General features: G+C 39.6%; 1 protein-coding gene across 2 annotated transcripts; it reads right to left on the bottom strand.

The window, feature by feature from the left end:
* Positions 1-25,214, bottom strand: GOLGA7 (golgin A7). 2 transcript variants are annotated; one of them, XR_007494852.1, is made up of 5 exons: positions 24,951-25,214; positions 10,560-10,712; positions 4,958-5,059; positions 3,090-3,155; positions 1-260 (listed from the first exon to the last, which is right to left on the bottom strand). XR_007494852.1 is itself a non-coding variant. In XM_049771900.1 (5 exons), the coding sequence occupies exons 1-4, from the start codon at positions 25,059-25,061 to the stop codon at positions 3,104-3,106; spliced, it is 414 nt and encodes a 137-aa protein (XP_049627857.1). In that variant the 5' UTR covers positions 25,062-25,211; the 3' UTR covers positions 1-260; positions 3,090-3,103. The 2 variants fall into 2 exon arrangements, 1 of the variants encoding a protein (XP_049627857.1); XM_049771900.1 differs by having other exon boundaries at positions 3,090-3,151; positions 24,951-25,211.
* Between the last annotated feature and the right edge of the window lie 855 nt (positions 25,215-26,069).

Here is a 26,069-nt window from a genome sequence, read left to right as displayed (position 1 = left end):
TTTTGAATTTAGAAAATGAAATGCTTCAATGTATTTTCTCAGAAAATAAAAGATTACAGTCTTGCACAATTTGGAGACACAAAGTGGATGCTTAGTGACTAGAGGTCACTCCAGGTGTGGAATTTTAGAAAGTTAGTCCTTGGAGTAAATGGCACCTTGGCTCTGGCAGCAGATACAAAGGAATGATGCTCTGGAGAGGAGGTAGGGAACACTCAGTGATCAGCCAGTGGATAGCTGAGGGTCCCGTCTGGAGGTGGCATCTATCAGAGGAAAGAAAAGCAATAAGAAGGTACGTTAAAATTATCTTTAACACAACTCTTTTATATTATGTATACAAACTCCTAATACGTGGGGTATGTTCTATAAAAAAGGGTCTATGTAAGAAAATATCTGGATCAATACTACTTATATAAATGAATACTTAGTTCAACAGCAAAAAATTCAGATCCTGTATATTCCTTTTTTTTTTTGGTTTTTGGGCCACACCTGGCGGTGCTCAGGGGTTACTCCTGACTGTCTGCTCAGAAATAGCTCCTGGCAGGTACGGGGGACCATATGGGACACCGGGATTCGAACCAACCACCTTTGGTCCTGGATCGGCTGCTTGCAAGGCAAACGTCACTGTGCTATCTCTCCGGGCCCCAGACCCTATATATTTCAATTTGTCACAAAAGTATTACAGTATAGGGTTAAACCAAGTGGAATCTGAACTCAGGTTACCTCAACAATCACCTACTATATTTCAGCCTTTGACAAGTAACTAAAACTCTGTGCCTGGATTTCCTCCCCTGAAAAACTAGGATATGTGTTATCTAATTCATAAGGTTGTTGAGATTTAAAATGAAGCATTCGGAATAATGCTGGCATGTAAAAGGTATGAATAAATGTTAGCTACCTTTTATTATAATTACTTTGATAATCAAATATCCCATTTTTATTTATTTATTTATTTATTTATTTATTTTTGGTTTTGGGACCACACCTGGTGGTGCTCAGGGGTCATTCCTGGCTCTGTGCTTAGAAATCGTTCCTGGTAGGCATGGGGGACACACACATGACCATATGGAATGCTGGGATTCGAACCAATGTCGGTCCTGGGTTGGCCACTTGCAAGCTCTACTGCTGTGCTATCTCTCTGGGCCCAATATATCCCATTTTTAAAATAAGATAACCCAGAAAGAAAATAGCATTAGACAAATTATATTAAAAAGAAAAAAATGTGGGGCCAAAACAATAGTACAGAAGGTAGGGTGTTTGGCTTGCATGTGGCTAACTCAGGTTCAATTTCTGCTATTCCATATGTTTTCCTGAGCCCAAAGTCCAGAGTAATCCCTCAGTATCACACACACACACACACACACACACACACACACACACACACACACACACACACACACACACACACCACACCCCCAAAAGAGACAGACAGAAAAGGAGAGAGACCAGAGAGATAGCATGGAGGTAGGGTGTTTGCCTTGCATGCAGGAGGGCGGTGGTTTGAATCCCGGTATCCCATATGGTCCCCTGAGCCTGCCAGAAGCAATTTCTGAGTGTAGAGCCAGGAGTAACTCCTGAGCGCTGTTTTTTGGGTCTGACCCAAAAAACAAACAAACAAACAAAAAAAAAAAATAAAAGGGAAGATAAATTTTTTTGTTTAAAGCTTTTAAAAAGAAAGATGGGCCTACTCTATAGTTCGTAGTTGTGTTAGAGCATTAATCCTCACATAAAATTTTAATCGGAGACAACTTGTAATCTTAAGAAAAACGAAATAACTGAAAATATTTTTTCTTGCCTGTGATGTTTTGCATCTAATACAAGGATCCATACATGTGAGCCACACCATACCAGAGCCACATCACTGTTCTCTGAACTAATTACTCTCATGGTTCTCCCTCCTCCTCTAAGAGCCCACAAAGGCTCCTAGGCTTGAGGAAAACAGAGTCTAAAAAGTACAGCTATTGAGCAAAAATATTTGCATTTATAAAACTCACAAGTTAGTTCCCAATGTAAATATTTTCCTTTTCAAAATTTCACAGTTGTTTGAACATCGATAGATCAGTCTCTGGTGTGTAATTACTTAAAATACCGTACCACCTCGGAAAAACATTATATTTAGCAACAATAACTGCAAAATGAGTCATGACAAATGAGTTGTGCCAAGTCAAAACAGCTGCAATCAATAAAACAAACTCATTCAATGGCATGTAACATGAACCATACATAAAGTTCCCTATTACTCGTTTGAGAAATATCAGTTCGGAAATTGTACACAAGAAAGTGTACAGATGAATATCCCTGTTTCAAAACGGTCTTAAAAGTGGCAAAGGATGTTGTGATTGTTAATAATAATGCTTTTAAGCATTCAGGTAACACATTCACCTTGCTAAAAGAAGGCCGCTTTGGAATATCAGTTGATCTGTAGGATTCAACAGAGTAGAGGAGCAGATAAAAGTGCAGTAGAATGCTTTTTGTAGAAGGAGTACATGTATGGAACGGCTGAAATAGTGAAGTCTGATGTTTCACCACTTAAAGGGCTCCCTTACTATACTGTGGTTGATATAAGACTCGCCTAAATCATGCATTAGTATTAATTTCTTACTTATTGAATGATATTATATGAATAAAAAGTCTAAGCTCAAATATTAATGTATAGTACTATCACCAGGCAAGGTTTTGCCTATGCAGTTATAAAGCCATAATTTATAAATTAATAAAAAAAAATTCAATTAAAGTCACCTGTCATATAGGGAGATCCCTCAACTGATTTGTACATGCAAAAAACTCTAAAGTACCTAGTATAGTTCTAAAATATTATATTAAAAAAACAAGACAACTCTCCTTACTATAAAAACAAAACAAAACTAGTGTGAAAACAAAAGAGGTGAGAAGAAAATCAAAATTGAATTTTACAAAAGTTAAAGAACTTGAATAAAACATGCATTTAAAGTATCACTAATGTGGCTTAAATATTAAACTGGTACAAAGAATGCATACTATTTAATAATTACTATGCAGGGAAAATTTTCATAAACTCCATAAATTCGTAAAAACTGAATATAAACTATATAATTTCAACATATATTACTTACCTTTAATTTATGGTTTATCTTCCACTGCTCATGCTTCTGTCTTCATAAATGGTAATTTCAATCTAACAGCATGGCTGTTAAGAAAACACACTATAGAGCATAGGGTATAGAAGAGGATATGTTTGGCAAGATATGTTATGATATGCTTTGTTAGCTTTATTAGCTTTGATTATTTTTTTTATAAATATTCTATCTGAACATGATTTCTTTCTTTCTTTTTTTGTTTTTTGGGTTGCACCCGGCAGCGCTTAGGGGTTACTCCTGGCTCAAAGCTCAGAAATAGCTCCTGGCAGGCTCGGGGACCATATGGGATGCCGGGATTCGAACCACCGACCTTCTGCATGAAAGGCAAATGCCTTACACCTCCATGTTATCTCTCTATTGAAATTTTTCTTTCAAAAATACATTTTTCGGCCCGGAGAGATAGCACAGCGGTGCTTGCCTTGCAAGCAGCCGATCCAGGACATAAGGTGGTTGGTTCGAATCCCGGTGTCCCATATGGTCCCCCGTGCCTGCCAGGAGCTATTTCTGAGCAGACAGCCAGGAGTAACCCCTGAGCACCACCGGGTGTGACCCAAAAAAAATAAATAAATACATTTTTCTTTTCTGTTTTGCCATCATACCTGGCAGTGATCAAGGGCTACTTTCAGTTTTGTGCTGATGCTCTGGCCTCAAACAATATCTTTCAAATTAAAAGCTAAGAGAGAGGGAGTTGGAGAGATAGTATAGCTGGCATGTGGCTGACCTGGGTTCTATCCCCAGCATTCCATATGCTCCCCTGAACCTGCCAGGAGTGATCCTGAGTTCAGAACCAGCTGTAAGCCCTGAACATGGCTGGGTATGGCAACTAAACACTGCCCTCCCCACAATAAATAAATAATGAGAAAGGATGCTTTATCACAGAACTAAGAGGTTCAATCATAATCCATGGAAATAATTCAGGGATTCAAAGCACCCTCAAATTATATGTAAACTTCTTCTTGGGAGAGGTTTCTTGACTTCTAAAACTTTAAAAATTATTGTTATAGTCTTAATACAATTTTGAAAGTATAGGTGGGTCAGAAAAATCTAATCTAGCTTTTTTTTTTTCGGGCCACACCCATTTGATGCTCAGGGGTTACTCCTGGCTACGTGCTCAGAAATTGCCCCTGGCTTGGGGGGACCATATGGGACGCCGGGGGGATCGAACCGTGGTCCTGATCCTTGGCTAGCGCTTGCAAGGCAGACACCTTACCTCTAGCGCCACCTCGCCGGCCTCTAATCTAGCTTTTAAAAAATAAGTATTTACCCATTATTTTAGAATCAAGCTAAATTCATTTTTTATATTTTATTTACCAAATTCACTTTGTGATTTTTAAAGCTTACTGCCTTTAAAATACACAGTATATCAAAGATAATACAATTATATATCTGGCAGCTGTAACTTATTTTAGTTAGATGAACCCATAGTACTGCAATTCATTTGGATGACAAGTCTCACCACACGTTACGAGTTTATGCATTTCAAAGGGGTTGAGTTTCAGAGTTTCTGCAGCTGAAATGCATTACTCATACCACCCCTATTATTACTACAAGATGCCCCCAGAACCACCAAAAAAGATAGTAACCAGAATACCAAATAATCCAGAGACATGCACAATATAAAGGAAAGACATGTTTTAACCCAAAATTATGAAGATTGCAGTCTAAGGCATATATGAAATTTACACAGAAGATTCATAGGGCAAGTAATAAAGTAGTTAAATTCTTTCCTTTCAAAGTCAAATAGTATTATCACAGTACACTGTACTCTTGTTTTTGAAAAACAAAATAAAACAAAACAAAAAACCCCAGATATGTAGTCCTAATGATTGGGACTAAAAAGATACAACTCGAAGACCTCTTTCAATGGGATCTGTCAGGAGGAGGCCTTGGGGAGCATATATCTTCTCATTTTGTTCTTGAATATATTTGGAGACTTTCTTCAAAACCTAACAGAAAGAAACACCATATCTTTAAAAAAAAAATCATTCATTTTCTCTTTTAAGTATCAATGACATCTCAAAATATTCTTGCAGAAAAATTAACTTTCAAAGCAAATCACAAGAATATTTACATAGAGCTTAATTATCTGGCCCACAATAGTTGTGAACCTGAACCAGTCTACTGCCTGGTGGTTGAAAATAACTGACACACCGCACAGCATTATGAAACCTACAAGACACAGGTTATCTTTAAAGCAGTTTAAATACAAAATAAGTTAAGAACCAATCCCTCTCCTTATTACTTCACCACCTCAGGTCTGAACATTGAGAAATAAACAGATAATCACACATGTACACAATGGTAAGTCATGCTTTGGTAAGTCAAGGTTCAGTGTTGTACTTATCATATCCCTTTAATACTTAAGAGCAATTGTTTTTCTCCTTTGTAAGGCGTACACATTTTAAATAATGATACAAAACTAATCTATGATAAAAGGTAGTCCAATTAAACTTTGGAATGCATTTCCTTGGAAAGCATGTGGGCCTCCATGTCATGAACTTTTTGATGACTACAAGTGTCCTAGATCATTTCCACAACTGCACATGGTGCTACTCTGTAGCTGCTCTTTCGTCCTGGATGTCAATTTATAAACCCAGCATTAAGGCTGTAAAAGTCAAAGCAAATGTAGACAAAAACCAGAGAGAATACAAAGGAACTTCTGGAAATTGCCAAATCTCTAGTTTTAACAAGGGCAATCTGAAGATAGATAAGTTAGAAGATAATAAATCTTGTTGGCTTTATCCAAAATCAAAGAGTTACATGTTTTATTTCAGACTTAAAGTCATCATAACCATTTTCTGGCTCTAATGTTCAAAGAGGCTTTGATCCAGCTCTTCATTACTATATATTTTCTTAAATTCATGCTACTAGCATATGATAAAGTAACAGATAAATGTCATCACAAAATAAAGAGAAATAAATAAATAAAAATAGGTAAAGAACTATGAAAAAAGTGAGAAATTATATAATTTAAGTGTACAATAAACCAAGTCAAACTAGCAAATTAGGATGTTACAATTTAGGCGCACTGGTATAATTTGACACAGAACTGAAATATATGTGGTTTACTTAACTTCTTATAGAAGAGGACTAATTTAAATAGTCATTCAAGATATATCTTTAGAAACAATCAACCCTGGGTTACAAGCTTTCTGAAGAAAGCATGGTATTATTAGACATGTAATCAACAGAGTTTTTAATGTGGTAAGCTAATATTGGTTCTAAATTTTTTTTTTTACCTAATTACTTGCAGTAATTTATGTATCATTATCCTCTCAGTTCTCACAGATTCTGAGCCGTGTTTGGTCTTCATAAGCAAAAAAACCTTCAGCACAATCTCTTATCAGTTTATTAACCATACTAAAATAACTAACAGAAGAAAAATGCACTCAATTCTACTTTCTTATAAGCTCACCTTCCAGAATTGAAAATTATAGTTAGTATAATTTCCTTCAACCCAGCCCTTTAATAAAATGCTCGTGTGGGGCCGGGAAGGTGGCGCTAGAGATAAGGTGTCTGCCTTGTAAGCTCTACCAAGGAACGGACCGCGGTTCGATCCCCCGGCGTCCCATATGGTCCCCCCAAGCCAGGGGCGATTTCTGAGCACATAGCCAGGAGTAACCCCTGAGCATCAAACGGGTGTGGCCCAAAAACCAAAAAAAAAAAAAAAAAAAAAAAAAGGGGCCGGGCGGTGGCACTGGAGGTAAGGTGCCTGCCTTGCCTGCGCTAGCCTAGGACGGACCGCGGTTCGATACCCCGGCGTCCCATATGGTCCCCCAAGAAGCCAGGAGCAACTTCTGAGCGCATAGCCAGGAGTAACCCCTGAGCGTCACAGGGTGTGGCCCCCCAAAAAAAAAACAAAAAAAAAAATGCTCGTGTGGCTGGTTTCAAAGAAAGCATTTCTTCAAACAGCTTTTCTCCTTCCACTCTCTCACTACAAGTTACTAGCAAAGAAATAATAGTCTCCTATAAGATGCAAACATTGCTTCTTTTGCATAGGTTTTAATCTCAACTTGAATAATATTCATGTGGACTTTGGTAACAGCTTAGGGAAAAAAAACACTCTTTTTTGTATAGCCTTCAAATCTTTTTTATACTATTTTGGTAAAGGCAGAGCTATCCTCAAAAGATGCTTTCATAAATTATTCTAAATTTTTAGGAACAGGAAAACATTAATACAGTTAAGGTCACCTTGCATTCCAGACAGAGGAAAGTACTTTTCTCAACCTAAGGAATCTCAATTTTGATATTTTGTTCATATTTTATTTTATAGCTATATTAAAACAAAATGTTAACTAATATTAATCAAAATTATTTGTTGGCCTCAAACCCTCAACAAAATTTAAACAACATTTACAATGCTAATATTACAAAGCAGACTAATAAGCCTTTAGGAAAATACTATTATCCTTGAAAATATTAAACTGTATAACGTCTACAAGATTCTTAAGAAAAAACAGTTTAAGGCTGAGTAAGAACTAAGTGAATCAGAATCACAGTATCTTCAGAAAATATCTAACTTTCTTCTGTTTTCCTTTTATAGACAACAAGCAGAAGGGATGCATTCTAACTGATGAACAAGAGAGAAGAGAACTTTCTACAAGACCATTTGTTCTCTAATCATAATGGGAGACAACAACAGAGAAATAACACTAGAGGCTTTATATTTTACATCAATAAATAAAACAGTATAAAAATGCATATTTGTTCCAGTGAGTTCTAAAAGGCCTATTTTACCATTTCAAAAACTTTACATGACAACATATATGTGACAACATATACACTATTATATTTGGCTTACTGTTTGTAGATTAGAAGTTTTAGTGTTTAAAACAACAAAAACTAAATGACTCAACACTATTCTTTCATAAAGAAGAAAATGACAGCATAGAAATTTCTAATGTACAAACTGGAAATGGAGATAGGGCATTATTCAATGCTTTTATTATTGCTATAAAAATCCAAATATACTACTGAAAGTTCTCTTTTTAAAATAAAGTATGCTATATTTCATTTAAAAGCATTATAGATATTCACTTTGGGTCTAGTTATTCAATCCTAATTTCTAAAATAAAAATACCTCTTTAAAAATGTGTTCACATCCTAAATATTGATTTCTTGAACAACTCCTTATGTACTGCCTATGAATTCAAGAGAAAATATATATTGAGGCTAATTTCCATTGCATTTCTGACAGTTTCAAGATTAACAATCAAATTAAACATGGCTCAAACTTTTAATATTAAGCTTGAAATAACTGTGTCCTTGACTTCACAAATATGATTTAAAAAATATATACACATACCACACACACTACATTTTTTAATGTCTGAAAATACTGCATCTACCAGACACAAGGCAACTTGTTAATTCAAAGACACAATTTATAGTTGAGAGAATTCAGGCTTAGAAAAAATCATTCAACTTGATTGACATCCAATTATTAATTATTTTTAGAGCTGACTTAAGGAGGTCTATCTTTTCAGAAAGTGTACAAGGATAGTAAACTACTATCAAAAATTAAAAATATACAGTGAAATAATTCAAGCATTGAATATTCTATAAGCCCAAATAAAATATTTCATATACTTTTAAGGATGAACATCCTTTGATATTGCTCATATGTGGTATTTAGAATAACTGCATGAAAGAATGGAATGGTTTAGATGTCGGTTGTTTAGAACATTCATGGCCCCAGAATAGAGGAGAAAAAAAAATTAAATGGAAAAGGAAAAAGACATGAAATAATGGGGGACAGGGCCACAGGGATTCAGGTGCACAGATGGTGTTATGACCAGAATTAAATATACAACAATTTTTTTTACGTGATTGAAACCCAACTACGATCGTATTTGTAATCACAGTGTTTAAATAAAGATATTAATTTAAAAAATACAACAATTGAACTTAAAAGGTGCCTTTTGGGGCTGGAACAATGGCGCAGCGGTAGGGATTTGTCTTGCATGTGGCCGACCCAGGATCGATCGATCCCCAGCAACCCAGGCATCTCCTGAACCTGCCAGGAATAATTTTTTTTTTTTTTTTTTTTGGTTTTTGGGCCACACCCGGCAGCGCTCAGGGGTTACTCCTGGCTGTCTGCTCAGAAACAGCTCCTGGCAGGCACGGGGGACCATATGGGACACCGAGATTCGAACCAACCACCTTTGGTCCTGGATAGGCTATTTGCAAGGCAAACGCCGCTGTGCTATCTCTCCGGGCCCCCAGGAATAATTTTTGAGCGCAGAGCCAGGAGTATTCCATGAGTGCTGCCAGGTGTGGCCCCAAAACAGAACAACAACAAAAAATATATACTTGAGGGGCAAACAGTTTAAGAATGTAATACTGCTGAATTCCAAAGCAATGAGAGTTGTAAGTGTCAGAGAACATGCATCATAAAAATGCTTGTGGAGAGAAAAATTGTGACTCAAAGAGTAGGGGAAAGTTAGGGAAGAGAGGAAAATGAAAAAAGAAGCTAGAGGTTGAGTGAGGGAATGCATTTTACTCACTGGTAATAAATGGGAAACTGGAAATATCTAACTTAGAAGAAATAATAATTGAGTTAATAATATTTTCAAAATCTGTTTTGGGAAGACAGTAACAGATATTTTGACAAAGTAAAATAGTAAAATAAATCAATTAAGCAGAGAGGTAATAGGACACAAAGTAGGGCAGTGGCAGAGGAAATCATGATAAATGGATGGGAAAAGTGTCAACTTTTTGAAAAAGTCTTCCTTCTTATTCATCCCTCGGACCAAACGATCCTACTGAGAAGTCAGGGTACTATTTAACAAACTTATAGTTGTGACTGTTAGACACCTTATAGGTTAACAATTCTGGATTTAACAGGCACTGCAAAGACAGGAAATGAGGTGGGAAGCAAGAGTTATTACATTACTACAGTTAATGTAGAGATATTCAGTAAAAAAATTATCAAAAAGCTAGGTAGAATAAGAGCAGAATTTTTTTTTTTTCATTCTTAATTGGAGGCTGATTTGAACACAGAATTTCAAGTTGTATTCAGAGGTCTCTCCTGGCTCCATACTTATAGAACTATTTGGTGCAGGATTGATTGTGGGGTTCCCACAATCACGTCATCTTACAAACCTCTGGTCTACTTCTTGGCCCCCCCCACTTTTTTTTTTTTTGGTTTACCTCTAGCGCCACCTTGCCCGCCCCTTGGCCCCCTTTATAAAATTTGTTTTTGTTTCTTTGGGCTACACCTGTTTGATGCTGAGGGGTTACTCCTGGCTAAGCGCTCAGAAATCGACCCTGGCTTGGGGGGACCATATGGGCCGCCGGGGGGGATCAAACCATGGTCCTTCCTTGGCTAGTGCTTGCAAGGCAGACACCTTACCGCTAGTGTCACCTCTCCGGCCCCCTTTTATAAAATTTTAATAATAATTTTTTATAATAATAAAAATTTGTGAAAACAAATGTGACCCTTACCTTTTCATAATGAGTTTCCATGCATAAGAAGATAGTGTACGCTGTTAAACAAGCCAAACAGCCTTCAAGATATGATTGGCCCCCAAGCTTCTCTGCTTCTGCATAAAGGTTATTTAGAGTTCTAACTGTTTCTTCAAACTGCTGCCTATCAATCTGTAGAAATAAAAATTTTAGAAAACTATTATCAACCCAATAATGTTTACTATGACTAACTTTATTGTTAACATTCTTACCTAATAACTAGAAAACATTTAGGTGATTAAATATGGATCTTAGCTATTGAAATTATGACTGAATTTTATACCTCTTATGCACAAATGATATCTTCAAGATTCAGCATGACTTTTTTTGAATGGGGGGGGTTTGGTTTTTGGGACACACCCCATTAAGCTCAGGGGTTACTCCTGGCTCTGCACTCAGAAATCGCTCCTAGCTTGGGGACCATATGGGATGCTGGGGGATTGAATCGCTGTCCATCCTAGGTTAGCGCGTGGAAGGCAAACACCCTATTACTTGTGCCATCACTCCAGCCTCTCAGCATGGCATTTCTTTGTTGTTTTTTGGGTTATACCCAGTAGGTCAGGCATTACTCCTGGCTCTGAATTCAGCTATCACTCTTGGTGGGGCTTAGGAGACCATATGGGGAGTTGGGGATCTGGGTCAGATACATGCAGTGCAACTGTGCTATTTATCCGGCCCCAAAATGATGTTTCTTTATGCTTTCTATTGGACTTTTCGTAACTTAATTATACAATTCATCTACCTTTCTATTTAATTGTATTTACATTTACTGAGCACCTACCATCAGACTGAACAATAGACCTTAGAGAAGGTTATTAATTTATTTATTTTTCTTGGCTCCCAAGCAAGTGAAACAGGTAGTCAAAATTAGGGTCCAAGAATGTAGCATGGTTTGGTTTCTGCATTGCTGGAACCATCAGAGCAATATATGATGGTGAAGAGCTGGAAATCTTAGTAACCAAACACAGGAATTTATGAGGTAAAGGACTTTCAAAGTATACAGATCAAAAGGTCTAAGTTTTATATTCTTTTACCTCAAACTCCCATAACTTTTAAAATAACTTTGATTACTAAAAGTTCACACTTTTGAAGGCAAGTATATCAAAATCCCACCCAAGTAACTCTCTATAGCAAGTCATTTCTATAGTTTTGTTACATTTACGTTAATTCTATTATCCTTCTCCTCCTCCATTTTTTGTTTGCTTTTAGTTATTCTGAGTAATGTTTGGGTGGTACTTCTGGCTTGGGGATAGCTCAAGGGACTATGTGGTGCTGAAAATGGAATCAAATCTCCACCTGCTAAGCATCTACTCTCTGTACCTGGTCGTCACCATCTACTTTTCACTAATCATCTGCATTTACTCTTATTTTCCAATATAAAAAAACAATTTTTGGGGGCCGGAGAGATAGCATGGAGGTAGGGCATTTGCCTTGCATGCAGAAGGACAGTGGTTCGAATTCCAGCATACCTTATGGTCCCCCAAGCCTGTCAGGAGCGATTTCTGAGCTTAGAGCCAGGAGGAACCCCTGAGGGCTGCCGGGTGTGACCCAAAAACCAAAACCAAATTTAAACCAAACACAATTTTGTCTACTTCAAATTTGAGTACTTCAATATTTGATTTCAAATTCAAATCTTTTTTTTTTTTGGTTTTTGGGCCACACCCATTTGACGCTCAGGGGTTACTCCTGGCTATGCACTCAGAAATCGCCCCTGGCTTGGGGGGACCATATGGGTCACCGGGGGATCGAACCGCTAGCGCTTGCAAGGCAGACACCTTACCTCTAGCGCCACCTTCCCGGCCCCTTCAAATTCAAATCTATATAAAACCCTAGTGTTTCTTTTTGTTTGTTTGTTTGTTTTGTTTTAGGTCACAGCCATCGGGGCTCAGGGGCTACTCCTGGCTCTGTGCTCAGCAGAAGCAGGCACAGGGGACCATATGGGATGCCGGGATTCGAACCAGAGTCCATCCTGGATCAGCTGCTTGCAAGGCAAACGCCTTACCACTGTGCTATCTCTCTGGCCCCAAAACATTAGTGTTTCAAGACACATGAGTATTTCATCCAAAACAATCCTGGTAACAAAAGCAATTTTGTGTGTCCTTACTCTAGACTTTCTTAATATATTTCTTATTCCTAAAACTAATAATAAAAATGAATTTCCTCTCGCGAAAAAAAAAATTAATGCAGCAAAATGCAACTTGAGATAAAATATTCTCAAGATTTTTTGTTTGTTTCTTCTGTTTTTGAGTCAAACTCACTGATGCTCAAGGCTTACTCCTGACTCTGGACTCAGGAATTAGCTCTGGCAGTGCTCAGGGAACCACACAGGATGCTGAGGATCAAAGATGGATTGGTGAGTGAAAGGCAAGAGCCTTACCCCTGTACTATTGATCTGGACTCTCAAGAACATAAACTTAAAGAAAAAAACTGATTATCTTAAGCTACTTGGCTCTTTTAAATTGGGCGCCATTTTAATCAGTTGTTTTGAAGGCATGGAAAACTGTGAGGACTTTATGAGCACATGGCAGAAAAAATACGAGGTAAGCATAAAATATTAATTTTTTTATTTTAGAGAATATGGACAAGTTTTTTGACAAAGATTGGGTAGATGGAGACAATTTTTTTTTTTTTTTTTGTTTTTTGGGTCACACCCGGCAGTGCTCAGGGGTTACTCCTGGCTGTCTGCTCAGAAATAGCTCCTGGCAGGCACGGGGGACCATATGGGACACCGGGATTCGAACCAACCACCTTTGGTCCTGGATCGGCTGCTTGCAAGGCAAACGCCATTGTGCTATCTCTCCGGGCCCCAGATGGAGACAATTTTAAAAGCCGAAGTAGCTTTCCTTTACTTTGAAGATATAGTATATCAAGACTGGTGATCTAGGGAACCTAAATCAGAATTCTTATTTTTTTAAAAGACTCAGGCAAATAAGTCAGAGAACAAAATTAATGATAAACTGTTATGTTCATTTAATTTGGCCTAAATTAATGCCTTTATTTTTTCCCTTGTAGATCCTCAAAAGTCTAAATAATTTCATGATCAAATTTGTCTAAAACTTTATGACTTAATAATTTAATAATTTATTTAGATTACTTCAGATATAAAATGAGATGAAGTGATGGGATCCAACCCAGAAATACCATATTTCTTTCAGATTAGGGTTAAATTACTAATCATACTAAAAATACTAATATTTAAGAACAATTTCAATGCTGTATAGTATGGATCATAAAAACATATCCAAAAAAAAGGTAAAGGACTTTTTAAAAAGCTAATAAAAAGGGATTAGAAGAGTTAAAAAAAAAGTCAAGAACTTAAGGCTACTTAAAACAAAGGACAGGGGCCGGAGAGATAGCATGGAGGTAAGGCGTTTGCCTTTCATGCAGAAGGTCATCAGTTGGAATCCCGGTGTCCCATATGGTCCCCCGTGCCTGCCAGGAGCAATTTCTGAGCATGGAGCCAGGAGTATCCCCTGAGCACTGCCGGGTGTGACCCCCCCCAAAACAAAACAAAACAAAACAAAAAAACAAAGATTTTTTTCTTTTCCTTTTGGGCCATACCAGGCGACACACTCAGATGCACACACAGGCAACACAGGAATTACAACCAGTTCGGCACTCAGAAATCACTCCTAGCAGGGTTGGGGACCATATACAGTGATGGCTAACCTTTTTGAGCCCGCGTGCCCAAACTGCCACACAAAACCAAAAAATTTTCTCAAAGTGCCAGCATGTCAATAATTACCACATATCTTAATTGTGGACTTTCCCGCATGCCAGCTTCAAGGCCTTTGTGTGCCACCACTGGCACACGTGTCATAGGTTTGCCATCGCTGATATAGGATGTCAGGGATCAAATCTGTGTCCTCTGCGTCTTTGTGCCCCATCGATCAGTGTTTCTAAAGTGGGCAGAATTGGCCCCACAGGATGGGCAGGGGCACAGAATTAATTCAGAGGGACTGTAATAGCCTTAGATGCAAATGGAGATGTTTTCTGTTGATTCAAAAGGTAAATTTCCCAGAAAATGCTTATTTTATTCCAAAAGAAAGAGGAGACTTTTGAAATATTGGGGGGAGGGGTGCTAAGATCCTAAGTAGAGGGAACTGATATTGGTGTTGGGTGTGGACCTGGTGAACCAAATGGTCTGGAACTTTACTATTAACAGTACTGTAAATAATCTAAACTATTTTTTAGTGTTAAATCAAAGGCAATTTTTTTTTTTTTAGTTTTTGGGCCACACCCGGTGACGCTCAGGGGTCACTTCTGGCTCTGCCACCAGAAATCACTCCTGATTTGAGGGATCATATGGGATACCGGGGGATGGAACAGTGGTCCGTCCTAGTTTAGAGTGTGCAAGGCAAATGCCCTACCGCTTGTGCCACCACTCTGCCCCCCAAAGGCAATTCTTATAAGGAAACAGAGACTTTTATGGTCCCTGGTCAGACATAAGTGGGCAACTATCCCTTTAAGGGTGAAGCCCTCAATTACTAGACACCAGGTAATTACCAGACACACTTGTGCGTGCTCCTCCCCTCTCTGGAGCCTGGGGATGTATAAAGCTGAAATGCTAGGGCTCCCCCTGCAATGCTTGGAGAAACTGTTGGCCTGTTCCAGTTGCTCCCTGAGTTCCTTCTCTCCTTCTCCCTCTTCCTTTCTCTCTCCCTCTCTCTTTCCCTCTCCCTCTCTCCTCCCCTCCCTCCCTCCCCCCACATCCTCCTTCAAGCAATGTTTCTCACATAAAAGGTGGGGTCATGGCAAGAGATTAAGGAGCCAACTAGTAGGACAGGGAGGCCAGAGGAAGGAAATAAAGTTGGAAGGGGGTCACAGTACAAAAAATGTTGAGAAACACTATTTTAAAGAACTGCTCTGACAACAAAGCATTTAAGCACCAAAGTACTACATTATAACAGGAAGTGGGGAAAGTATGCTTGTTAAGAGAATCTGTCATTACTCTGAAACGATATAAATATTATGTATGTATATAAATGTAAAATGCTTAAATAATTTATAGTTAACATATGTTTAACAACTGTTTAACATTTTTTGGTGGGGGGGGGTCACACCCGGTGGTGCTCAGGGGTTACTCCTGGCTCTGCACTCAGAAATTGCCCCTGGCAGGCAGTGGAGACCATATGGAATGCCGAGATTTGAACCACGTTTCTTCCTGAATCCGTTGCCTGTAAGGCCAATGACCTACCGCTGTGTTCTTTCTCCAGCTCTCTGTTTAACATGTTAACTGTTAACATAACAACTGTATAACATGTTTAACAACTGTATATTATTGTTCCTCTATTCAGATGCCAAATATATATTCCCACAAAAGGAAAAGGAGCAAATAGTACAATGTGTAGGTTATGTAGAAAAGATTAGGATAACATTATGTAATAATTGCAATTTAATCACAAGACAGAAAATAAAGTTTTCCCAAACAGTTTAAAGTGTAAATTGGTTTCTAGATGCATACATTTAAAAGAAAAAAATTCAAAGGCATAATATCTGAAGAGGGAGGGTTACTTTCAGCTTGGTGCTCTTTGATGTGAGCTGTGGTGGAAAACCACATGGTATGAGAGAATGTAGTTCCTGTTGAGAAGCATATACTTCAGCTCTTTAAAATCATCTCTCCAGTCTCCAGAAACACTAAGTAATAAAATCATGTAATATTCAATATAGTACACAGAATCACAGCAGCTAGTATAGATGAATTTAAAAAGGAAAGTCTCCAGAATTAAGAAATTTTAGAGAAGCCACAACAACAACAAAGGTGTCCACAGTGACCGAGTTGTGTTGAATGTAGGCCACATGGCAAATCAAGAGCAAGCCCCCAAACAACACGGACTATGGTCTACACATCAAAACGGTCAGAGGCCAAGCAGGCCAAGGCTTATGCAACTGCAAGATAATCTCTCACCACATTCAGACCACATGGAACCAAGGTAAAGCAGCGCAAACCACTACCACACCTGGAGGGTGAAGGCTGCAATCGACCGATCAGTACTAATACAGTATATTACGTCTCTGAAATGAAGTTCAAAGTGGGGAATACTTAGGATGTTCAATGAGCTCAAAGAAACAATGAAATAAAAAAAGAAACAATGGAATGGATTGCCAATAAAACACAAGAGGATATGAAAGTAGAATGAGAAAAATACAAACAGAAATGTCACAACTTTAAGAGAAAAGAAAAATGCACTGGAAGACCTCACCACCAGCATAACAGCAGCTGAAGACACAGTGAGCTTAAAGATGAAGTGCAGAACACCTCCTGACAACAAAGAATAAAAAAGGCCTCAAAATAAACAAACAGAAAATGATCAAAAAACAAGAGAAAACAATTGAACGTTAGGATAAATTAGACAGAAATAACAGAAGAATCATTGGGGTCCCAGAGAGCCAGGAAGAAAGTCCCTACAAAGGACCAACAGTCAAAGACATCATTGCTGAGAAAGTCACAGAGCTGAAGAATGCATACAACCATATCCTGGATGCCTGAAGAGTACCAGTTAAAAATACCCTGGTCACATCCAAGTCACAATGATGGAGATAGAATACTGAAAGCAGTAAGATCAGAAAGAGAAATTATGGGCCAAAGAGATGGCATAGAAGTAGGGCTTTTGCCTTGCATGCAGAAGGATGGAGGTTCAAATCCCGGCATCCCATATGGTCCCTCCCCCGAGCCTGCCAGGAGCGATTTCTGAGTGTGAAGCCAGAAGTAACCCCTGAACCCCTGCCATGTGTGAAACACACACACACACACACACACACACACACACACACACACACACACACACACACACAAAGAGAGAGAGAGAGAAATTACATACACATAAGCACCCTTAAGATTTACAGCAGATTTATCACAGCAACCCTCTTGGCTCGAAGGCAGTGGTGGGATACAGTGAAAAAAATTAACAATATAAAGGTCTCACCAAAAATACTTTACCGAGCTAGACTTTCATTCCAGTTTGAAGGAAGGATAAGCAACTTCATGCATAAACAACTCAGGAACTTTAGTCATAAACCAACCTTAAAATACCTGAAAGGTACGTCAAGGTGAGACAAACCTTACAAATACAGAACATTTCTACATAAAGATGGCACAAAATTCCATGACAACAATTTATCCTTCCTTCAAACTGAAAATTAAACAGCTCACTACCAATCAACCTATGGGTCAGAGAGAAAATCTCGATTCCTGAAATAAACAAGAATGAGGATACTAGGTTCAGAGCAGGATAGTACAGCAAGTAGGGTGTCTGCCTTGCATGTGGCTGACCTGAGTTTGATCTTTGGCATCCTACATAGTTCCCCAAGACTACCAGAAGTGATTTCTGGGTGCAGAGCCAGGATTGATGCCTGAGTACAGCTAGGTGTGGCTCACATGTCCAAAAAAATGAGAACTCTAGGACACTATCAGAATTTATGGGACACAGCAAAAGCAGGATTAATAGAAAATTTATAGCTGGGGCTGGTGAGGTGGCGCTAGAGGTAAGGTGTCTGCCTTGCAAGGAAGGACCACAGTTTGATCCCCTGGCGTCCCATATGGTCCCCCCAAGCCAGGGGCAATTTCTGAGCAATTAGCCAGGAGTAACCCCTGAGCATCAAACGGGTGTGGCCCAAAAAGAAACAAAAAACAAAACAAAAAAAAATTTATAGCTTTGTAAACGTTCATTGGAAGGAAGGTTCTACATAAATAACTTAATGTCACAGCTTAAGAAAATGGAAAATTATCAATAAAATGAGCTGAAAACTGGCAGGAGGAATGAAATAATAAACCATAAGAACACAGAAGCCTGAGCAACAGCACGATCCCTGGTATCCCAATAACCCTGAGCCTGCCAGAGTAATTTCTGAGTGCAGAGCAGTAGTAACTCTTGACTGCAGCCCCAAAACAAACAAACAAATAAAACAAAACAACAACAAAAACAATAACTTAGAGCTGGATAGAAACCAAAGAACTGGAAACCCCAAAATAACCCAAAAGATGAATAAAAGCAAGAGCTGACTCTGGGAAAAAATAAGCAAGACCAATAAACTATCAGCATAACTCATTAAGTAAGAGAGAACCCTAATAAACTGAATTAGAAATGAATGGGGATGTCACTACAGACACCACTGAAATTCAAAGGATAATCTGAGACCACTTTGAGAATCTTTATGTCACAAAATGAGAAAACCAGAAGAAATAGATAAATTCTTGGACTCCTTTAACCTCCCAAGGTTGAACAAAGATGCCTTGAAACCTGAACAGGCCTATCACTATGGAAGAAATTGAAATGGTAATCAAAAGGTCTCATCAAATAAAAGCCTGGGCCCAGATGAATTTACTATGGATTTATTCAACCTCCCAAAAGGACCTATTGTCAAACCTTTTCAACATCATCCAGGAAACTGAAAAACAGAAACACTTCCAAACAGTTTTTATGAAGCTAATAGCACAATACAAAAACACTACAAAAACCGAGAATTACAGACTGATATCCTTTATGAACATAGAAATAAAGACCCTCAACAAAATACTAGCAAAGAGAAACCAACAATTTATCAAAAAGGCCATCCACTATGACCAAGTAGGATTCATCCTGAGGATGCAAGGATAGTTTTTAAACATATGCCAATCAACATTATATAACATATCAATTAAAAAAATGTCACTATCTGGGGCCAGAGAGATAGCACAGTGGCGTTTGCCTCGCAAGCAGCCGAGTCAGGACCTAAGGTGGTTGGTTTGAATCCCGGCATCCCATATGGTCCCCTATGCCTGCCAGGAGCTATTTCTGAGCAGATAGCCAGGAGTAACCCCTGAGCACTGCCAGGTGTGGCCCAAAAACCCAAAACCAAAACAAACAAACAAACAAAAACAAGGTCAATTATCATATGATCATTTCAATAGGTGCATGGAAAGAATTTGAAAAAGTTCAGCACTCATTCATGATAAAAATTTTCATCAAGATGAGAACTAATGGAACTTTCTTCAGTATAATCAAAACATTAACTTAATGGGGAATAAAAGCCCTTTCCCTAAGATCTGGAACAAGATATGTTGTTCACTCTCTTGTCACATCTATTCAATATAGTAATGGAGATTACTTGCCATAACAATTAAGCAAGAAAAGATATCAAGGAATCTAGATAAAAATGGTAGCACTCAAGTTCTCATTATTTGCAGTTAATATCTATATAAGAAAAGCTTGAACTCCAGAAAAAGGCATCTAGAAACAATTTATCTGTACATTAAAGTGGTAGGCTACAGGGGCCGGGCGGTGGCACTAAAGGTAAGGTGCGCCTGCCTTGCCTGTGCTAGCCTTGGACGGACCGCGGTTCGATCCCCCGGTGTCCCATATGGTCCCCCAAGCCAGGAGCAACTTCTGAGTGCATAGCCAGGAGTAACCCCTGAGCGTTACCGGGTGTGACCCAAAAAACCAAAAAAAAAAAAAAAAAAAAAAAAGTGGTAGGCTACAAAAATTAACACACAAAAAGTTTTTAATGAAAGAGAAGAGACATTTAAAACAATCCTACTGGGCTAGAGGTAAGGCATCTGCCTTACAAGCGCTAGCCTAGGATGGACCAGGGTTCAATCCCCCGGCATCCCATATGGTCCCCCCAAGCCAGGAACGATTTCTAAACACATAGGCAGGAATAACCCCTGAGCATCAACGGGTGTGGCCCAAAAAACAAAAACAAACAAAAAATAAAGCAATCCTATTAACATTTGTGCCTCAGAAAATCAAGTACCTCAGAACCAACTTAAGAGGTAAAGACCTATACAACAAATAAACAAACAAAACCCCTACAAAACACTACTTCAACAAATGAGAGGATACAAAAAAATGGAAACCCAGCCCTGGCTCATGGATTGGATTAAAATGGCAATATTCAAAGTTGGAGCGTTGGGTGGCGCAAGTGGCAAGGCGTCTGCTTTGCACACGCTAGCCTAGGACAGACAGCGGTTCAATCTCTCAGTGTCCCATATGGTCCCCCAAGCCAGGAGCGATTTCTGAGTGCAAAGCCAGGAGCAACCCCTGTGTGTCGCCAGGTGTGGTCCAAAAACCAATAAATAAATAAACAAATAAATTAATTAAATGGCAATATTCCTTAGAGCATTGCACAGGTTCAATGCAGTTCTTATCCTTATAAGATGCATGATGTTTTTCAATGAAATAGATCAAACATTTCTATGGAATAATAAACCTTCAGGAATAACTAAAGATCCTTGGGGAAAAGATTGGTGGGAAGGGGTACTACTTTTCCCAATTTTAAATGGTGCCATAAAGCAGTAGTAATTAAAATGGCTTGGTATTGGAATAAAAAGAATTTCACATTGGTGGAACAGATCCTGAGACAGATCCCCAGGTATATAAGTAAATTTTTGATAAAGGAGCAAAATAAATAAATAAATAAAATAGGGAAGTGGAATAAGGAAAAACTCTTTAACAGTGGTATTGAGAAACAAGTCAGCTATGTGCAGGAAATTGAACTCAGATCACTTCCTGACAGTATACAGAAAGGTCAAATCAAATTAAGAACCTTAATATCAGACATGAAACCATAAGGTATATAGAAAAAACATAGGTAGAACTGCTCATGACATTGAAGATAAAGATATATTCAAGGATGAAACAACACTGACCAAATAAGAAGCAAAGATTAAATTAAATTACAAAGATTACATTAAATTACAAATCTTATGGGGCCAGAGAGATAGCACAGCGGCATTTGCCTTGCAAGTAGCCGACCCAGGACCTAAGGTGCTTGGTTCGAATCCTGGTGTCTCATATGGTCCCCTGTGCCTGCCAGGATCTATTTCTGAGCAGATAGCCAGGAGTAACCCCTGACCACCGCTGGGTGTGGCCACAAAATCAAAAATCCCCAAACAAACGAACAAAAAATTATGAACCTCAAAGTAAATGATACCAGAACACAAGACTGTCCATGGAATGAGATAAACTATTCACCCAATACCCATCTGATAGGGGTTAATATCTAAGATATATAAGGCACTAGTATAGCTTAACAAGAAAAACACAATGATCCCCATCAAAAATAATGAAGAGATGAGATGAACAAACATTTCCTCAAAGAAGAAATACAGATGGCTAAAAGGCACAGGAAAAAAAACCCTCCACATCATTAATCATCAGGGAGATGCAAATTAAAACTACAAGAAATGTCATCTCAAAGCCCAGGAACTAGTACACATCAAGAACAAGTACATACAAGCAATTCTGGTGTGGAAATAGGGTAAAAGTACTCTCATTTAATGCTGGTTTGAATGTAGAGTGGTGCAGCCTTTTTGGAAAACAATATGGATATTCCTCAAAAAACCTAGAATTTGAATTCCTATATGACCCATAAAATTGCCCCTACACATATGCTATGGATCCAAAATCACATGCAGAAAAATCATTGCATCCTATATTCATCATAGCACTATTCACAATAGTCATGATATGGAAACAACCCAAGTGCCCTAGAACAAATGTGTGGATAAAGAAAATCTGGTATATCTACACAATGTAATATTATGAAGCTGTTAGGAAAAAGTAAAGTCATGAAATCTGATGACACATGGATGGAAATGGAGAATATTAGGCTCAGTAAAATGAGTCAGAGGGAGGATAGATATAGACTAATGTTTATTCTAATTTGTGGGATATAGAAAATAGTAATATAAAAAATGGCAATAATACCCTCAAAACAGTAAAGATGAGGACCAAGAGGACTAGCCCATGATAGGAAGCTTGCCACAAATAGCAGGGAAGTGTAGTTAGGGCAGATAAGGGAACACTAAAATAATCAGAGTTGGGAATTATCACTCTGGACAAGAACTGGGTGCTGAAAGAAGGTAAAGTGATATGCATAATGCCCCTTCAGCAACCATACTGCAAAACAGTGTTTAAGAGGGGGAAAAAGGTCGGGGAAGAAAGAAGGAGAGAGAGAGGGAGAGGGAGAGGAAGGGAGAGAGAGAGAGAGGGAGAGAGGGAGAGAAAGAGAGAGAAAGAGAGAGAAAGAGAGAGAAAGAGAGAGAAAGAGAGAGAAAGAGAGAGGTGCAGACAGTGGGGGAAACAGGAGGTAAGGGGGAGGACAGGAAGCAAACTGGGGACACTCAAACTCAATCATGAACAACTTTGTACCTGTATCTCATGGTGATTCAAAATAAAGATAAATAAATATCAATCTCCTCTTCGAACTACTACACTATCATTGTTGGTATTTTCACGTGGACTATAAAATAAAGTCAACCACACATGGAGGAGCCGGAGAGATAGCATGGAGGTAAGGGGTTTGACTTGCATGCAGAAGGACGGTGGTTCGAATCCTGATATCCCATATGGTCCCCCGAGCCTGCGGGGGGCGATTTCTGAGCGTAGAGCCAGGAATAGCCCCTGAGTGCTGCTGAGTGTGACCCCAAAACAAAAAGCAAACAAACAAACAAACAAACAAACAAACACACATGGAGTAGAAAACTGTCTGATTCTGCAAATATATATATATATATATATAATATATATTGGCTCACCTGTGAGTTGTAAGGTTAAAATTCTATAACTTTTTTTTTTTTGGTTTTTGGGCCACACCCGGCAGTGCTCAGGGGTTACTCCTGGCTGTCTGCTCAGAAATAGCTCCTGGCAGGCATAGGGGAGCATATGGGACACCGGGATTCGAACCAACCACCTTTGGTCCTCGATCGACTGCTTGCAAGGCAAAGGCCGCTGTGCTATCTCTCTGGGCCTGAAAATTCTATAACTTTTAATCAATGGAATCTTGTACACCACAAGAAGTATGGTAAAAAAAAAAAAAGCATAGTTTACATTCTCATTTGAAAGTAAGTCATGAGTTTCCAAAATTGGCTTTAAAACTTTGACCCTTTTTTTTTTTTTTTTTTTTTTTTTTTGTGGTTTTTGGGTCACACCCGGCAGTGCTCAGGGGTTACTCCTGGCTCCATGCTCAGAAATTGCTCCTGGCAGGCACGGAGGACCATATGGGACGCTGGGATTCGAACCGATGACCTCTTGCATGAAAGGCAAACGCCTTACCTCCATGCTATCTCTCCAGCCCCAACTTTGACCCTTTTTATATTAACATGTAAAAATGCATTCAATATGATGTTAAATTATGTTAAAAAACACTCAAAAGCTCTAGTCAATATGCAACTTGAACAAAATCTAATCTTTTCAAACAACTGGAATGATCTATCTAGTGTCAAGCTCAGTTGACACATCAACAGCCTGATAATAAATGACAACATTTACAAGGCATTTCACAATCTAGAAACTATCTTTATACCATATGCTTGACCTTAATTTTAATTTGCCTTAAGAAACATACTTGGGCCGCCAACCTGCCTGTAAGTATAAATCAACCTAAAGGGCACAATCATTGATAATTGTGGATTTGTAACCTTGGGAATCCGGCAGCGCAACTTATCTTACTACTAGTACCGTCTCATCAACACCCACTTGGTCCATGATCAACATTTCTTAGTACCACACCTATAGTATGCCTCATCAACTCAGTCCTTCACCCTTTGTCAGAAGAAGGAAAACAAAAACTGCTCTCATCTAACCAGAAAGTGATCTCGTGACAGGAAACACAGCAAGGAACAATGGCTTATGACCAAGCATCTCTGTAAGAAAACACATACATTCACATAATAAGCGAACTCCGTTGTAAAAGAAGAATGATTTTTTTTGGAGTGTCCTAACTGCAGAACAGAGGCAAGGGCTAACCCATTTTCCTCATTTCTCTGCGCAAAATTGCCATAGGAGGGCCATTATGATGTGCAAACTAACACAACCTAGTTGTGGCCAGTGGTAGTACGAAAATGTTCCTGTCTTGTGTGATAAGGTTTAAAAAGTTAACAACCACTTCTGGGGTTCATCTAATGCTCTTCGTTTTTGTTTTGTTTTGTTTTGTTTTCAGATTCCAAGTGGCGAGTGAGAACTGCTTCCCATCACTTCATAAACCCTTTTCTGCTCAACAGTGCAACAGTGTGGAAGCCACAAGTGCCAGTCACAAGCAGGACGACGAGGATGGATGCAAGCTGATTGAGAGACCCAGAGGCCTGGGGAATGAATTCATGAGTTCCCATCATTGTGATCAGTACCCAGGGGAAGCGATGGCTGCGGAAGATGACAGCTGGGCACTGAGCATCCGATGAGTGTTCTATGCCCACCCAGAGGGCTTGGCATGCCCACTTGCAAACTCCAGATCTTGCTGCGTGGCCCTCCTGGTACAATCCTTGGCCCCTGCCCATGCCAGAGCCCAGAGCCACTCCCTGGGCCTGGAGCCAGCTGGGACTCCCACCTAGGCCCGGGTCTAGCTCCCTCGCCTAGAGCATGCTGTTTGGGGGGGGTGCAAGGGATACCATACCCGGTTCTCCAGCTCGGCGGGGAACTTGGTCTGGAACTGGCAGCGTGTGCCACTGCTGTAGTCTCGCTGGATGAACACCTTCCCGGACACAGGCGCCTGCTGAGGCCTCATGGCGAGGAGAAGACGGGGGGCGCTGAGGTCCAGTTGGGGGACACAAGCAGAGGGGTCAGATTCCAGGCCTGCACTTTTGCAAGGCTTCCAGTCCAGCCCGCCCCCCCTCAGTCCCACCCAGAAGCTTCCAGTCACTCCCCATTCCCGCTTCTTGTCCGTGCGGGGCCTCTCCTCTCCCGCCCGGGACCTGGGATGCCCCCCCCCCGTCCTCCCCCAGCAGCCCAGCTCGACCCCCGGGCAACACCAACCCGCCTCCGCTGCCCTCCAGCCGCAGTCGCACCACGGCGTCTTCACTTACGGCCTGCCGCAAAACACAGCCCTCGCCCCGCCCCTCCGCTCGACGTCCCAACACAAATCTGGGACCTGCCCTCGCCTCCAGCCGTAAAGCGCGTCAGCCGAGACTGCGCGCTGCGGAAAGGGAGGGGGCGGTGCCGTGGGCGGGGTAATAGATGACTCTGACTCCGCCCCGGTCCCGCCTCCCGGAAACGCCAACCCGGAAAACCTGAATGAGCGGGGCGGGGCGGGGCGGGACTGAGGAGGCCTGAGCGTGGTCCTAAAACTACTGGGGATGGAGACTAGGCTTTGCTTTCCCCCCCAAGTGGCATTTCCCAGTAGAGTGTTATTTTTCCCTTGTGTGTTTGGATGTCGCAGGTTGCAAGTGGGACACCACCCACGTCTGCCTTTGCAAGACTGTTGCATTATTTTAGAAATAGAAAGCAGGTTCTTTTTCTATTATTTTTTAAATAATTTCTTTATTTAGGAAGGAGACTAAAAATTAATTGCTTTATTTAAACACTGTGATTACAAACATAATTGTAGTTGGGTTTCAGTCATAACAAGAACATCCCCTCACCCTTGCAACCTTCCCATCGCCAATGCCCTGAGAACTAGAAAGCAGGTTCTTTTTCTTTTTCTCTTTTTTAATAATTTTTTTATTTGGGGAGGGGACTAAAAATTAATTTATTTATTTAAACACTGTGATTACAAACATAATTGTAGTTGGGTTTC

The sequence above is a fragment of the Suncus etruscus genome, chromosome 4 (genome assembly GCF_024139225.1).
Source record: "Suncus etruscus isolate mSunEtr1 chromosome 4, mSunEtr1.pri.cur, whole genome shotgun sequence".
In the NCBI taxonomy this organism is placed as follows: domain Eukaryota; kingdom Metazoa; phylum Chordata; class Mammalia; order Eulipotyphla; family Soricidae; genus Suncus; species Suncus etruscus.
The sequence above is the reverse complement of the archived record's forward strand: the minus strand, read 5'-3'. Positions and strand labels throughout refer to the sequence as shown.